The following is a 16,547-nucleotide window of genomic DNA, read 5'->3' as shown; positions in this document are numbered from 1 at the left end:
CTAAATATTTACAAAAAACGCTTACCTAAGAAGCAACTAATCCTTTTTTCCCATAAATAATTTATTACCTCATCTTTGTTTATCGTTTTTCCTATAGATAAAATCCGCCCTCACTCACTGTTTCTCTCTCTCTCTTCTTTTTTCTTTTTAGACACCAAAATACTTGTAGCTTTCATGAAAAGGTTGGTTGAATAAATGGATTCATGACTCTTTTTTTTAAAAAGAAAAAATACCGATACATAACAACGAAGTATCCCTTCTTAGATGAAGTTTCAACTAGTCTCAATGATATCAAGCCAGGTTCAATTCAATTCAAAATGGAGATACTTGGGTGATTTCTCGTGATTATTCAGTAGCCAAGGGATACAATTTGACTATGATACCGAGTTATTTGCGTACTAGTCAGTACAAAAAAAAAAAAAAAAAAAAAAAAAAAAAACCTCCCAAGAACTATATGGAGTTCCTCACCTAAAGAGAGGTTCTGATGTTCTCTTGCATGTATAATACCATAACTGTAAGGGAAATCCAAAAAAAATCGCATCGTCACATCAAATTGAACGCAGATAATACGCGATTATAGTGTCTATAATAAAGAGACAAAAAAAAAAAAGTCATAATTGCGCGTTCAAGATTACTTGGAACATGCAATTTAATTAACTGACAGATAAAACTGCTGCTTTTACTTTAAATATTGCGTTACAAACTTTATACGTTTAGACGCCACTCGTCCTCGAGCAATTTAATTCTCTAGCTTTGTTTTTTGTTTGTTTGTTACTGCTGGTATAATCGTGCCATGCATGCATACAAAAAAAAAAAAAAAAAAAAAAAAAAAAAGAGAGTAATTTTGATCGACATGAAGTCTGTGATTTCCCTTTTACAGATCATCTTCTTTACTCAACAATTATCAGTCTGATTCCCTCCTCAAAAGACTGTAAGTTTATAGGACAGCAAAACTGCCCCTTGGATTAGCCTTTGATCTCCAAGAATTGAAATTGGAAAAGAAGAATGACGGGGAAGCTTCTTTTGCCCTTTTTTCTGTTAAATTGTTTTAAAAAAACACTATATTCTATATTCTGTAAGTCAACCACTCAGGTATTTTTATATATATATATAAAAAAGTTTCTTCCATAATTGATGATAACGAGTACTCGTAAAAAAATAGTGAAAAACCTAATAGTGATTTATTCTAAATTTAATGCATTTAATAGAAAATTTCGCCTTCTTTTTTTTATTGTCATTATTCCAGATATGAGCAATGAGGATTCCTTTGGCTGAGCAACCTTCTTCTTGCAGATCTTATCCCTTTGCCCTTGTCAAGTAGAAGAAAAGAAGGAAATTATCCTCAAAATAGGAAATCACTATCACACATATTACAAAATATGCAAAATAAGAACATTTTACGCCCCTGCCCTAATCCTCGCCATCTGATTTCATATAGTGTTTTAACTGGATCTGTATATTACATACCGCAGGTAGACACTGACATTCGCCATGCATTATTATTATTTTAGTGGAATTCTCAACAAAGCCTTCTTTTCATTTTGACAGATTGTTCTCTATACAAATCTTTTTTTTTTTTTTTTTTTTTTTTTTGTTTCCTGGGGGAGAAGAGAGGGATGAAAATCACAGTCTAAACTCGAATTTGTGTTATTAAGGAATTTATACACAACCCATTTGTTTATATAAGACAGGAAGAAACAAGTATCTGGTTTTTTCTCAATTCCAGTAAAAAAACTAAAATGGTCTTTTCTTCCCATCTTTTTAAACTCGGTCTCACCATTGTCACTGTGTCTCAATTGGTGACAGGTGCCCCTTCAGATAGCCTGCGAACGCAAGCATTAAATACCCATAATAAGTATCGTGCAAGACATCATGTTCCTGGTGTCAAATGGAACCAGAATCTCGCCAACCATGCCACTCGCGTGAGTCAAACATGTAATTTCAAACATGTCGTGGTAAGAAGAAAGAAACAACAATCGCATGTGGTCATAATAACCTCTTTTATTTTATAAATGATAGTTGCCAAATACCGGACAGAATATCTCTCGAGGCTATCCTTCTATGGAAGCGGCTATTGATGACTGGTATAATGAAGTTAGAAACTATAATTACAACACGGGCTCAAATAAACCTGGTAGCAGTACGGGACATTTTACGCAAGTGGTTTGGAAGGGAACCACTCAAATTGGGTGTGGAGCTACGTACTGTAATAATTACAGACAGACATTTTATGTTTGTAACTATAATCCTTCAGGAAACTATAACGGTCAGAATCGGGCTAATGTCATTCATCCATAAAATATCGAATAAAAATTATCCCATCCATCGGCATTCATTTTTTTTTAAATGTGTTTAGTTATCAAAAAAGGGGTTGGGATTATATGAGACTTTACATCTATAATAAATCACTGTCAATTGGTGGCATCAATCTATCAAGATGCATCTACAAGTCAGGCTCCAGTTGTTATATCAGAATGATTGATATCCCATTTACATTGCTTTGGCTTTTCCTCTTTTTACGCGTCAACAACTTTACAAATTCAGAAAAGAAGAGTCTAGTAACAGTCAAATCCAGCCCCCCCCCAACATAGCCAACATGGATCGCCACTTGAATCAAGGACCACCAGTAACATGAAGCGAAAAAGAAGTGAAAAAAAAAAATACATCAATCGTACTAACTTTTGTTGTTGTTGTAGCCACCCCTGGAGACCTCTAACATTCAACTTTTACGAAACCTGCGTTTGGCAGTAACTGTATTAGAGAACAAGGTCAATACGTTCATAATGGAAAACAAAATATTGGAATTAAGATACAAGTCATTGTCAGATGATTATCTGAATTTGAGACGTGAGAATCTCAGATTAAATGAATCGCTTCTGCATTCACTTCGATATCAAGGTGTCTCTCAAAATTCATTGATTGGTCAGGTACCAAAACAAGCTCCAACCCGAACAACGTCTACTGTGAAAACATCTACAAGTCGACCACCTGAAGTGAACAAAAACCAAACCAGATCGCTTACAGAAACGTAAGTAATAAAAAAAGTTACTCTGCCTGATACCCAATACTAAATCTAGGGGATCTCCTCTCCCCCTCATCAACCCCATTTTTTTTTTTTTTTTTTTTTTTATAAAACAAAAAAAAAAAAAAGTGAGATACTGCGTCAGAATATGTTAGACGTGATGTATCCGTTACGCCATCCTCTTCCTTCAATCCTTCGCTCTTCTCGAGACGACAGGGCAAACCCCGATCGTACTCAATCTATCCGCCGTGTGCATTTCGATCAATCGGGTAATTTATCTCAACAGGACAATTCTGAACAAGAGTCCCGTAAGAGACCCAATGATGCACAAATTCAACAAGATGATTCAAAAAAGAAATGTCAGCGTAATAAGTAGACTTTCACAGTTTATTCACGTATTTATCTTTTTTTTTTCTCTTTACAATGGCGAATGCATACCAAGCTACAATGAAACAAATAACATTAGTATATCAATAAACAATTGCTGTTTTTTTTAAATAAAATAATAATAATACCTTTGTGCTGAATTCAAGTTTAGATCTCTTTTGAAATCTTGTGAATTCCTTGTTATCGTGCATTTTTACGAGTTCTTGTACAGGTATCAATACAATGGGCCAAGCAAAGCCTAAAAAGTAAACAAACCAAGGAATCTTTGAAAACTCAAAGGGTCCATGAGCCAGTGAAACAGCACAGAAACAAAATTGCAAAATCACCGTCAAGAAAAATGCACCCACCCAAACTCGGTTTCTAAAGGGCACAAATTCAATAAGAGAACATGTTCTATGAAGGAAAGAAGGAGATATGCATGCTGTCATATCGGTAAAACAAAATAGACGTTTAGTTTTAAAAGGGATTCAATGCTCATGTAGAAAACTTACCAAGGTACCAAACAAAGGAGATCAACATAAAGTTTTGTGCATAGGTAACTGCCCATTGTTCTTCTACGGTCCAATGATACCATCCATTTAATCCGAACTTTCCAAAGGCATCTGTAATATTGATATCTAATGAATAAATAAGCGTCCTATAATTTTTTTTTTAAAAAAAAGATTAATAAAAAAAAACCAGAAAAAAAAGTGTGTTATTTTCACTATTTTTAATACATACATGGCATAGATAGCGATACACATCAGAATGACCAAGATAAAACGCAGGATAAAGTAACACATGAATCTCCAAAAATCTGTCAAATGTTCAATATTCTTCCCAGGCATGAGCAACATAATACCGTCTTCATGGGGTGTAAACAACATCGACATGGACAAAATGGGCAAAATAATCCATAAAACCCACAAGATTTGATAGCCAGCAAAGATGGGTGGAAGCAAGAGACAGAAACTCAAAAGTAACATGAGTGACATGGACATACAACCCGCCGTATAGAATGAAAAGCCCATTCTTACACAACCCAAGAGTCTTCTTGCATCACGAATTAATTGGGTCACCGCGTACAAACTGGTTTCGTATTGCATAAATAGTCCACAAGGTAAACTACAGAGCGATGCTCCTACAGCAAGTGGGGGTTGACGATCGTTGGTGGAAAGACGGCCTTTGCTTTGTGCACGGGTATGCATTGGTTCCATAGCAATACTGACATCAGACTAAGCAAGCATACAGATTAGAGATCATACATATATATATAAAGTAAAATAGAAGTATCAAATATTACCAGCGCAAAGGACTCGGTGTTTTTCGTGTTCAACGCATTGCCAATGCAGCAAACGACTTCGCCGTTTTCTTGAAATATACGAATCATTTCCTTCATTGCACGTGGGGTACATTCAGCAAATAAGGAGACATGTAAAGGAATATCGTCCACATCTTCCAGATGAGGTCTGATTTCATCAATGCCACGAGGTAATTGGGCCTTGATATCATGCGTTTGAAGGTATCCATTCCCACAGTTTTCATCATCTGGGTTGGATAACAAGATACAACTATTCCAATCTGTCTCTAAGCCCAGACGTTCTGCAAAAGCTTTGGATTCTCTTTCGGCCGTTGTCGAAAAATAAACAAATCGAATACCGGCAAGACCCAAATCCTCAATAAAATCTACCACATTTTGCTTCGGTTGATGACACATGGCAGTCATTCCCAAAAAGATTTGACCTTTGACTACTTCCTTATAAAACGTGGCTTCCTCTTGCTCATCCACGGGCTCGTCTTCTTCAAATGAATAGTCACTCGATCCAGTTTCAGAAGATGAACTGCTGGTGGAGGTGGATATCGATACATGCGATGCACGTCGATTGGGATGGTTCACTGTGATAATTTCATTCATGGGAAGTTTGCCGTTCGACTTTTTGACAGATGTACCAGAAGAGGATTCAGAAGAATCACTGCTGTCAGAACTGTCTGAGCTAGGTGGTTTGTAAGGTAAAACAACAAATGCACACCCTGGATCTTCTTCTTCGTCATCCGATGGGTTCAAAAATGGAATACGACCATCATTCACTGTATTAATAGGTCGGTAGGCGTAAGCGATACATTGCATATCATGTACAAGTGCATTTTGAAAGAAATCATTGATCTTTTTTTCCATCTAGAAAAAAAAAAAATATGTATGAGTTTCGCTTGTTTTACTCATCATTCACAACTTACGGTTTCGCTCATAGTCTGTAAGGAGCTACCATCCCAGTAATCCGAGCATTTATCCATCACGAGTGAAGGGTGGCCGTCTGTCAGTAATTGATAGCTTCCCGAGGATCGTTCCTCGAACACGGTGGAAAGCGCATTGGGTACCTCAAATTGATAGTATTTACTGTATTTGAATCGAGGCGTGTTTAGAATTTCATGATAGGGAGCAAACGTATAGATTTCTGCTCTCAGCGCAAATGATTGTAATGCTTCCTCTCTGAATCCAACACATTTTCCTAATCTACAAAGACATGCTAAACAACATACCCTTTTACGTTAATGACGGTAATTTTGCCGCTTTTTTTCTCTCTAAATATATATATATACTTTACATTGTCTTGCAGGTGCCGTTTTACCATATACGTGTAACTTGGATCTTCTTCGGTGATACTCGGATCTTTTGCGGCTTTGGATGACACCGCAATTTGTGTTTAACATGAAATTCAATCCAAGAGGTTTTAAGCAACTATGGAAGGATAAGCGGTTAAAAATGTTTTTTTTGTTGAATCAGGGACATATTTTCTTACGGTAGATATTGTTCCCAATCTTGGTCTTCAAATTTTAATCCAGATGGTTCATCCGAATCTTCTTCGACGTCTAAATAAGTAATATCTTCTTCATTATTGGGAAACATCAATTGCTCAACAGTAGGAAAGGGCTAAAAAAAATGTTAGTGGCATAATACTTCCTCTATTGTAAAAGTGGAGGGGGGCGGCTTACGTTTGCAATTGTTCCTTCTCGGTCTAAACAACAAATGACAGTAGTGCTTCCAAGTGACTCCAGTAAGTTTGTCGACCTTGTCAATGATAAACGATCCCACTTGGTTAGCAAGGACAAGAATCTGTCCCAAACAGCATCTACGAGAAGGAGAAAAAATTGGTATTAGATTCTTCCTGCGTTTCTTCTTTTATCAGGGAGGCTTACTAGGACTTAATTCAAGGTCTTTGGTAGGAGGGGGAGCTTCTGCATCGAATTCATCCACCTCATCATCGTCCTCATACTCCGTTTTAGAGATCTGAAGGGCTTCAAACAAGATTAATAACTGGGCATTACCAAAACTACGAGCGACGATCCACATGCTTGGTATACAAAGAGGTAAAAGGGGAATAATGGCATAAATAGACATGGTAAATACTTCTTCGACGAGTTGATCCACAGGGAAATGATTAATAAGTGTGCTACGAAGACCGTATCTCAAGAAATTCACGACCAGCGCTATACCCAAAACAATCCAAATGATATATCGGTAAAAGATGCGGATGATGACATGGCTTTCATTGTGCATCACTGTATCGGGTCGTTTTTGGTTCAATGCTCGACGCATGTTCTTTTCCAAAGGTGATTCTAATAAAAGGAACTGATGTCGACCTCTGGATCGCATATACTCTTCCATTAATCCGGAGGGTGGTGGGATACCAAAGAAGGAAGGTTTGAATGATTGATCCTTTGCGATATAATATTCTTTTGTATTTAAGGGTGGTTCGCTCTTACTGGAGCTTCCACTGCTGCTGGAGCTACTGGATCCACGACGTTTTTTCGAGGACTTGGTATCCTCCTCATTTTCTGAATCATTATCTTTTGCAAGACCTTTCTTGTGAATATATTTCATACGACCTGGAGCAATATCACCATATAGCATTTCTACCACATCTCCCTCAACTAAAAGATTAACGGGGAAAATACGTACAACGCCATCACGTACGACTTTGGCGACAGACATGGAGGGTATAAAGGGTATTTTTGTATCCTGAACCATGTTCATGCCACTTCTCTCCAATGCTCCAATGATCGTTGCTGCTCTATCTGTCATTTCTCTATAGGCTAATACTTGCTCCCTGTAAAAGATATATGCATTCCACGCTGTAAGTGCTAATAACAATAATGCCTCAACCAATAAACCAGTGATGCGAAATTGATAAGGCTGGCTTTTAAAGTATCCCGCAATGTAAAATGATAGTAATCCAAGACCTGACAATGTGCTGAGAAACGTGGCAGGATTGAAAATCACCATTCGAAAATCTAATTAGAACCAATTTGTCAGATTAAGGGTGTTAGTTTCAAGTGTGGTGTGGTTGAATATTTACCAATTGTCTTGTCAATTCGAATTCTTTCTTCATCCAAAATGTGATTTGCTAAATGCAGTAATTTACTGTGTTCAAAAGTTAGATATAACTCATTATTGGTCATATCTTGTAATTAGTTACCTCAATGCTTCATCACTAGATAGCCCCGGATGTCTATTAGATTGTAAACTCTCTCTTTTACTCCAGGAATGCGACTGTAAATTGGTTTGTAATACACGTTGGGTTCTTTTATGCAATCGGCGTGGGATAGATCTTCTTCTGAAGCCTTCTCCGATCTCTTCCTCGTGCCTGCTGCGGTAATTTCTTTCGTTATGTCTCAACATCCGTTCACGATCTCCTCTGGGCATCTCGTCTACCAAATCGTCATCCTCTTCCGTATAAACTGTAACCATAGCTTTACTATCAGCCAAAATGTCCTTTCGGCTCGATCCATTTCGATTGGTTGCTTTTCTATGATGTTTGTGTCTACGTTTTCTTTCTTTGTGTGCAGGAGATCCTGGTTTATTTGAGACTTCTTCCTGTTCTAAATCATCGTCACCGTCATTCTCTGCAGCAGATAAATCTGTTTCCTCAGGTTGAAAAGTGCTGGGTTCGATTAAGCGAAGGTGAGAAGGTTTTAATAAACGGCCACTATTCGAAACAGAATCAGCGTCTGAGCCACGTCTACTGGCAGGAGTATAACAAAAGGCGTAATCACTCTCTGATTCATCACCTAATTGACCATTCTTTTCTAAACGACGTGGGATAGAGCCACCGTGGTCGATGACGACTTGAGCAGACACGCTAGAGCCGGAGCTGCTACTACTACTGCTACTACTACTGTTATTCGAATCACTTCCGTCATCCCCTTCGCTGGTTTTTTTACTGCTACGGTGATGCTTGGATTTTTTTGGAGCGGCCGCGGCGGGTTCCTCTTCGTTGTTCACGTCAAGCAGAAAAAAAGTCGTGCCTTGGTCATCCGTTACTTGGTCTGGTGGTAAGATATTTAATGGGGTTTCTGAATTGACCGAGTCAACTGAACGATGGGAAGAACCAGATATGGTACGTCGCATGTCATTAGCCATAACAAATAATAGAAAAAAAGAAAACGGAGAGTTACCAAAATCATGGAAGGTGAACGCTCTTCTTTTTTTTTTTTTTACAGAAAGAAAAAAATCACAATGAGTGACTGTGAACCCAAATTGGAAATTCTCACCGTCATCCGTGTAACGTACACAGCAGCAAAAGCATGCCATTGAGAAACAGCATTGTTCCAATCTTCCTGTGGGATAATCAATTGGCGATAAGTAAATGTCTCCAGAAAAATTATGATCTCATATTTAAAGGATAAATGACTGCATATAAATCCGCATTTATAACTCTTAAATGTGTTCGGGTATACTCATTATGACCCGCCCACCAATTGGGCTAAGATCCATGAATTACGCATCTTATATTAAAAAAAATACTCTTAAGCAAAACCATAACTTCTTTTAAAAGTGCACATGCATAATACAGTGATTTTAAGAGTAGGTGCCTGAAATATATTGCGTCGATTAGAGTTCATATGTATCACATAACGTCAGAATTATGTCTAATTCAAGATTACGTTCAATATGTGACACCATAACAGCTAACTTTATCACATAGATCTATGATAATTAATTTAAAAACGTAAAAACATAAAAACATAAACTTACTATTTAAAAGCTAAGTTAGAGATATTTATAGTCATCGTATTTTCAACAATTATCTACCAAAGCGTTTACATACACTACTAATAGTAAATGTTTTTAAGGGTTTGTCCATAGTCTTATGACAAGGCATATATGAAAGTGAAGCTAATCTAAAATCAAATCTCGAATCATAAGACCCAATACAAGTTATACTTTTTCTTCTTCTATATATATGAGATAGATGTACGACCCCCCTTCATATTTATCAATTATTGTCAAATTCTTTTATCAAAAATGACTTACATAACTATCGGTGCTCATATTATTAATCGTCTGAAACAAGTTGGTATTGATACTGTGTTTGGCGTCCCTGGTGATTTCAACATGCCTTTATTGGATTTAATTGAGGACGATGTAGAATTAACTTGGGGTAACAATGCCAATGAATTGAATGCTGCGTATGCTGCTGATGGCTATGCCCGTGTCCGTGGTATGGGTGCCATAGTAACCACGTTTGGTGTCGGTGAGCTTTCTGCTGCCAATGGTATCGCTGGAGCTTATACTGAAAGGGTACCTGTAATTCATATTGTCGGCTCTCCTCATACTAACTCGCAAGCAAAAGGTGCCTTGCTACATCATACTCTTGGAAATGGTGATTATGATGTCTTTCATAAAATAGGTGCCATGTTGACGATTGCCTCCACAAAACTGACTCTCGAAAATGCATTAACCGAGATTGATCGTGTCATCGAAGCTGTCTTTATAAACAAGCGTCCTGGATATATCAATGTTCCTATTGACTTGATTGATGCTCTTGTTAAAACACCTTCAATAGTCGCTCCACTTCAATTATCACTTCCCAAAAACCCAGAAAATATCCAATCCATCGTCATTAATCAGGTGTTGCGAGCAATAACCGAAGCCAAGCATCCTACTATTATTGTTGATAACACTGTTCATCGTTACGGACTTTTGGAGGAGGTCAATGCTTTTATTAAACGGTCTGGATTTCCTACTGTTTCTACGATGCTTGGTAAAGGTGCTGTGGATGAATCACTTCCTAACTATCGTGGGATCTATAACGGATCATTTACTTATGAAGGTGTTAAAAATGAACTTAAAGATACCGATCTATTAATCGAAATTGGCTCCGTAAAATCTGACTTAAATACCGGAAACTTTTCTTGTGGGTTTGCTAATACAAGTCTCAAGACAATTACTTTGGATATTTCTAGTACCATCATCAACCATTCTGAATATGGTTGTGTTGGAATACACGAACTATTACCTCTCCTAACTTCCGCTCTCCCTACCAACAAGAATCCAATTATGTTTTATCCTCGGGTTATGCCAGATCCCATTGATACCAGTTGTAATGATATCACACACAATTACCTTTGGAACAAGATTCCTGAATATCTTGCACCCAAAAGTATTATCGTTTCTGAAACAGGATCTGCTGGGTTCGGTGTATCCAGCGTTAAGAGTACAAAGGGTACCATCTATATTAATCAGCTTTATTGGGCTTCCATTGGTTATTCTGTTGGTGCCGCTGTTGGTGCTGCCTTTGCAGACCGTGACCGTAAGGTTTATCTCTTTGTAGGCGATGGGTCCTTTCAATTAACTCTTCAAGAAGTCTCAGTTTTTATACACCAAGGTCTCACACCTGTTATTTTTCTCTTAAACAATGACGGATATCTTACGGAAAAGTTAATCCATGGTCCTGAGCGTAAATATAACAACTTTCAAATGTGGGATTATAGTAAAACATTGGGGTACTTTGGTGGGCATTTGGAAACAAATAAAACCAATGGAAAGAGCCCTTCTGAAATTGGACTGGAGTCTAAGGTTACTAATCGTCAAGAATTTGAGGATGCTATGCAGTCTGTCTGTCAGCAACCTAATAAGATTCATTTCTTGGAACTCGTTATGCCTGAATTTGATACTCCTTACGAACTCTCTCAATATTGTGTCACATCTGAAAATCGATAGAAATTTAATGATTGTTTTTTTTAATAAAATTCACATAACGTGTCTCCGTCATAAAGCTATATGTCCAGGATGTACCTTAAGATAAAAATTAAGTAAAAATTTAGGTGCCTAAAATTTAGCAACGGGGGGAGGGAGTGTTTACAAATGGTGAACATCAGGCGTTCGGCTTAGGATATTTTTCATGTATATGAAATGGATGTCAATTTGTATTAATCTCAGTAGGTTTTATCATAAGACTAATTGTGGCAATTTCTCTCGGCACGAATTTACCACCTAATTAGTCAAATAGTTGGATTAAACGTTTTAATTATTTGGAGTATTCTATCAGTGCTTCCAACGGGACACTGTAAGTAAACTTGTGTTATACACATTAGTTACAGAACCGTAGAAATAAAAAAAAAGACTGATGTAATAGCTTAGAATACCATGCAACTGAGGCGGCCTACAATTTTCTGAACTTACAGGTCAGGTAATTTATTGTAAAAACAAAGTTCTTTGACTATAATAGAAAAATAACCGCGTATTAACTAAAAAATAATGCACTGTTGTATAAAGATGTAACTAATCAGTCCTATATCAATTCATAGCCTTTTGCATTATGCATGAATCATCAGCATTGGCTCAGTATTAACAATTGAATTGCAACCATAAGCAGATATCGTTTTACATCACACGTGATTTCCAATATACTATAAGTTAAACAAAAAGTTCGGTATGCATTTACTCGCTTTTTTTATCATACATAAAATGAATTCAAAAGAATTTACAACGTTTATTAAAAAAGAAACTCAAGAGATAGTAAATGATCTCCAAAATATCAATAGCAATTGGATAGAATTTGACAATCATAAGTCTAAAAATGATGATAATAGTCAAAAAAATTACGGCCTTTATTCGTCTTTCTATTTTTATATGAAGAAAATTTCTGATATATGCCAAGACAGCAATGAAATATTTGGAAATGTATTACAAGAGCTTCAAATAGCAAAGTCAAACAGAAACATTGATGAGAACATTGTATATGAAATTGCAAATGAGACAGAAAAACTTTCTGGTGTTTTAAAACATGTCAAACGGGAAGAAAACAATATGATCACCAAAATTGAACAATACTTACAGGATTCAAAAAACCAACAAATCGAAGCTGAAAAAAGCATGGTCAATCTTCCTGGAATATATCCAACGGATAAAAAGAAAACAACAAAGCTTGAAGAATTTATTGATCGTGTATTTCATATTTTTCTTCCAACAGTCACTGCTGATCATAATTCCAATGATGAAATATCAATTCCATGCTCCACCAATTTAGAAAACAGCGCTAACACTGTTAGCAAAGATAGCATAAACTCATTCGAGACAGTTAAGTCATTGCAAAATTGTAACGAAAAGGAGCATGTTAGTCCGTTATTGAAAGGTAATATTACATTCGAAGTTATTTCATACTTAGATAAAATTAATCATTTATTGATTTAGAATTTGATACATTGGAAGCATTGGCTGTGCAAACAAAAAATTTAAGCATCAGATTTGAAAGTTTCAGAAAAACAGTTGATAGGTCTGCTAGTTTCTTATCAACTTACATAAGAGACCCTAAATTGAGCGGCTGGAAATTAAAAGAACCCTTAAAGGAAGACAAGACTACTTTTGATTCAATGATTGAAGTCCAAGCTATAAACATGATAAATATCACAAAGGTGCTACAACAAAGTTTTGATACTATTGATAAAGAAGCACGCAAGAACATTGTGCCTACGCATTTTATTTCTGAAAATCGCTTGTTAAACATGAGCACATAACAACAGTTTATTGAAACCATAATAAAACACTTTATGTTATGACACAGTTTTATCCTTGTGTTCTTTGTAACAGTTATCATACAAACGCTGCTGTCATACTTTTTGTGCTCTCAATTTTAAATAAAACATCATCACATTCATTTGATACCTTGATATATTAGTGTCTTTTTTTCTGTTTTATTATTATGAGAAGGATTTGCATATACATGCATAAATTACTGATGATGCACTAAGCCATAGCTACAAGAATTTTATACTAGCCTGCCTATATTGGCATTGGTTTTAGCAATAACTATGTCAACTTTCAATTAATAACGGAGTAATAAGGATTAGCAGCATAACTGTATTTGAACATAGTTTATTAAAAATGAGGGAAAACGGTTAACGTTTTTTAAAAAATGTCGCAGACATGTTATATAAGTAGACTATGTAACAAAATATAACCGTACATCTGTATAAAACGCTTAATTTCCATAGTCGCTTGCATCGTCTAATGTAAAAAAACTAAGCATTTTTTCGGTCTCAGATACTAAATAAAACGTTATCGTAGTCTGTTTAATAACACAAAATAGTAAATCCAATAAATACATATTAATACTAAGTGTCTCTCTGTATCTGAACAACTGTATATCATGAATTTTCTCGATAAATGGCTTTTAAGTATGCGTTCTGCGCCACAAACATAACAGTCAAGATAAACTCCCGTTAAACGTATTAACAATGCATAAGAAACTTCAGTTGGATGTGCTATATGTTGCAAATGTTTATTTTTATGCTTGAGATTATTTTTATTTTGATTCTAATATTTTGTTTGTAGCACTTTTTCTATTGATTCAAATTTTTCATAATATTTGGAAGTTGTTTGTTTTACATCATAATATTATAATAACGAAAGCAATACATTTGGTCAATGTTCTAGTAAACAAGAAAGTGCGTATGTTAGTCTAGCACAATCTCATTTTTTAAGGCTCGTTACAAAAGTTCCTAAATAAAAATTTAGAAGAATTGGCGTATAATTATTAGGCTTTTCGATTTTATTTTATCTTCTAGGTTTTAATACTTAACCAAAATGTCAGTATTCGTAACTCTTTCGGAAGTTCAAAAGCAAGCTACTAACATTGACAATATATTCACTGAAATAAACAAACTCTGGGATGAAATCTATCTTAAACACCGCGAAGAAGTGAACCATATTATCGATGTTGCTCATAATGTCCATACAGCATTTTATAACTATTTGAAAGAAGTTTATACTATTTGTAATAGCAGCAGCACATACTTTGAAAGTGTCGAGGAAGAAATGCAAATTGCCAAGAATAAAAAAAGATTCGACAGTAACACTACAACGGAAATAGCAAGGAGTACGCAAATAATATTGGATGCGCTTATCGAGAATAAACATCGTAGTAGCGCTATTTTTGAAGATATGAATGCATGCGAAAAGTTAATTGTAGAAGCTAAAAAAGAGCAAAAAACACATCTAGACAAGTTATCGAGAATGAAAAATTTTCTTCGTTCACTCAGTGCAGCTACTGCTTCAGGGATCGCTTCAGCCGGAGCCATTAAAATAGCGCTTGGAGATAGTGCTGCTAATAATGGGTCTGCTCTTAAAGGTTCTGTTGCTATCGCTCTTGTCTGTGGGAGTTTTGCAACTTACTTGCAAGTGATTCAAAAGAAGAAATTTCTTAAACTTCACCACGCTATGTTAGACATGTTTAACTGGATGATAATGTTACAAGAAGAATCTTTCACATTTGGGGAAAAAATGGAGCTCTTAGTTACGGATGTAAAAAGATACATAGTTCGCGTCGAGAAGATTATTAGGTGCTCTTCAATTACTGAGGATGACAGTAATAGAGTTGTAATATTAGCTACGGATATGATTTCAGCTAGCGATACTTTAAAATCTAGGTTTGACCAAATGGGACAAGAAGCTATCTACAAAAGATCCAGTTTGAAGAATTTGATACAAATGCATGATCCACGGGCTATTCTAGAAGAATAAATTAACACATGATATACTTATTTTCTTAACATTTTAAAAAACATATATTCGCAACACTTGCTGTTGAATAAACTCCTCAGGCATGTACCTACTTCAATTAATCCTTGATCTTAGTACTCATTATAATGCGTAATTTCACTTATTACATTTTCAATTACAAAGCTCAAAAAGTAGTCTTTAAAAATAATTATCGTTAGAATGTGTATATCGTGATGCCTCAATAAAATTGTAATATTTGGCAAAGCCAGATACAAATAAACCAAAATATTGCGCATGGTAAACACTCGATTTTAATGTTGATTCTGCGATTCCACATTTGAACCATACCTTCAAATACATAATTACGCAGTGGAGTAAATACAAATTAGTTGTTTGTACAAACTTGCAGGAAAATAATATTTGGTTAACCTATTCTGCAAGCACAACCATTTTTTTAGCCAACTCAGCAATACCATTTCCATATAATCTGCATAATCTAAGCCAGATATCACTTCACCGCTATTGAACCATATGAGAATTTATCAGATCTCTCTATGGTGCATCTATACAATGGTATATACATGCTAATAAGGTAGCCAAAAGATCCGATAAACTGCTTACTATTGGACTTCGACATAAATAACATTCATAAGCTTGATGTTTTTCTCGTCACATGCACTCATGTTCATTGTATTATTTAGCCCCTATAAAGTACGCCACCAAAAGTGCATAAGCAAATGTCATGGCTCAAATGGCTGAGTTGGTTTAAAAGCTTCGCATGCAGTCTATCAACAAAATATTGGCTTATTAATCTATAATGGCTCTTTGATTTATTTGTCTTTTAGGGCATTTCTAGAATAGATAGCACAGCCTGCCAGGTTAATTTGTTGCTTCTGCCAAGCTCAAAACGCCATTTTACCAAGTCGAAATCACGAATCTAAAACAATAGCAATATATTTAAAAAAGAGGATTTAAATGCCCGTCAAGAGAGGTTATTAAAGCATTCTTCATGTATGCTTTTTAAAGATAACACAAAACCATGATGCATGCATCCCGTCCATCAGCCTGTATCTACTATATAAACCCTAGATATTACCATTTATACTCAATACATCCATCAATTCCTCTTTCGCTAGTTAAAATGGAATCTCCTAAGCTTCTACAAGAACCGCAAAATCGCTCCATTAAAGACTTTGCAGCAGCCTCTGATCTAGGCAAAACCTGGGACAACATTGAGGAGCTACACGAAAAAACTGAACAAGACATAGCAAAGTTGCATGAAACAATTCCTAGACTATACCTGTCTTTATACTGCCTTCTGTTGGAAATTGAAACACTATGCCCAAGTAGTATTTCTTATTTAGAGATTGTAACAAA

The 16,547-nt window shown here is 35.8% G+C and overlaps 7 protein-coding genes across 7 annotated transcripts; 5 read left to right on the top strand and 2 right to left on the bottom strand.

Moving 5' to 3' along the window:
- Window positions 1–1,739: 1,739 nt before the first annotated feature.
- EV154DRAFT_432227 (CAP domain-containing protein) lies at window positions 1,740–2,298 on the top strand (the record flags this gene model as incomplete). Its single annotated transcript, XM_051596658.1, has 2 exons — window positions 1,740–1,952; window positions 2,020–2,298. The coding sequence occupies 2 exons, from the start codon at window positions 1,740–1,742 to the stop codon at window positions 2,296–2,298; spliced, it is 492 nt and encodes a 163-aa protein (XP_051450748.1).
- Window positions 2,019–3,398, top strand: EV154DRAFT_556885 (uncharacterized protein; the record flags this gene model as incomplete). Its single annotated transcript, XM_051605382.1, has 3 exons — window positions 2,019–2,558; window positions 2,697–3,028; window positions 3,152–3,398. Exons 1-3 carry the CDS (start codon window positions 2,382–2,384, stop codon window positions 3,396–3,398), a joined length of 756 nt encoding a protein of 251 aa, XP_051450747.1. The 5' UTR covers window positions 2,019–2,381.
- A 42-nt stretch (window positions 3,399–3,440) lies between these two features.
- EV154DRAFT_540890 (uncharacterized protein) lies at window positions 3,441–4,191 on the bottom strand (the record flags this gene model as incomplete). Its single annotated transcript, XM_051604452.1, has 4 exons — window positions 3,441–3,464; window positions 3,538–3,830; window positions 3,901–4,046; window positions 4,130–4,191. 4 exons carry the CDS (start codon window positions 4,189–4,191, stop codon window positions 3,441–3,443), a joined length of 525 nt encoding a protein of 174 aa, XP_051450746.1.
- A 449-nt stretch (window positions 4,192–4,640) lies between these two features.
- On the bottom strand, window positions 4,641–8,807 carry EV154DRAFT_432195 (uncharacterized protein; the record flags this gene model as incomplete). Its single annotated transcript, XM_051596657.1, has 9 exons — window positions 4,641–5,564; window positions 5,624–5,913; window positions 6,016–6,125; window positions 6,187–6,317; window positions 6,380–6,516; window positions 6,584–7,155; window positions 7,204–7,627; window positions 7,744–7,808; window positions 7,864–8,807. The coding sequence occupies 9 exons, from the start codon at window positions 8,805–8,807 to the stop codon at window positions 4,641–4,643; spliced, it is 3,597 nt and encodes a 1,198-aa protein (XP_051450745.1).
- An 885-nt stretch (window positions 8,808–9,692) lies between these two features.
- Window positions 9,693–11,390, top strand: EV154DRAFT_582240 (thiamine diphosphate-binding protein; the record flags this gene model as incomplete). Its single annotated transcript, XM_051606669.1, has 1 exon — window positions 9,693–11,390. The coding sequence occupies one exon, from the start codon at window positions 9,693–9,695 to the stop codon at window positions 11,388–11,390; it is 1,698 nt and encodes a 565-aa protein (XP_051450744.1).
- Window positions 11,391–12,209: 819 nt separating this feature from the next.
- EV154DRAFT_607852 (uncharacterized protein) lies at window positions 12,210–13,186 on the top strand (the record flags this gene model as incomplete). The annotated part of the gene is made up of 2 exons (XM_051607635.1): window positions 12,210–12,804; window positions 12,864–13,186. The coding sequence occupies exons 1-2, from the start codon at window positions 12,303–12,305 to the stop codon at window positions 13,184–13,186; spliced, it is 825 nt and encodes a 274-aa protein (XP_051450743.1). The 5' UTR covers window positions 12,210–12,302.
- Window positions 13,187–14,255: 1,069 nt separating this feature from the next.
- EV154DRAFT_488187 (uncharacterized protein) lies at window positions 14,256–15,191 on the top strand (the record flags this gene model as incomplete). The annotated part of the gene is made up of 1 exon (XM_051599072.1): window positions 14,256–15,191. One exon carries the CDS (start codon window positions 14,256–14,258, stop codon window positions 15,189–15,191), a length of 936 nt encoding a protein of 311 aa, XP_051450742.1.
- Between the last annotated feature and the right edge of the window lie 1,356 nt (window positions 15,192–16,547).

The sequence above is a fragment of the Mucor mucedo genome, assembly GCF_025094135.1.
Source record: "Mucor mucedo strain NRRL 3635 chromosome Unknown EV154scaffold_228, whole genome shotgun sequence".
Lineage (NCBI taxonomy): Eukaryota > Fungi > Mucoromycota > Mucoromycetes > Mucorales > Mucoraceae > Mucor > Mucor mucedo.
This window is presented reverse-complemented; position numbering and strand designations above follow the sequence as displayed.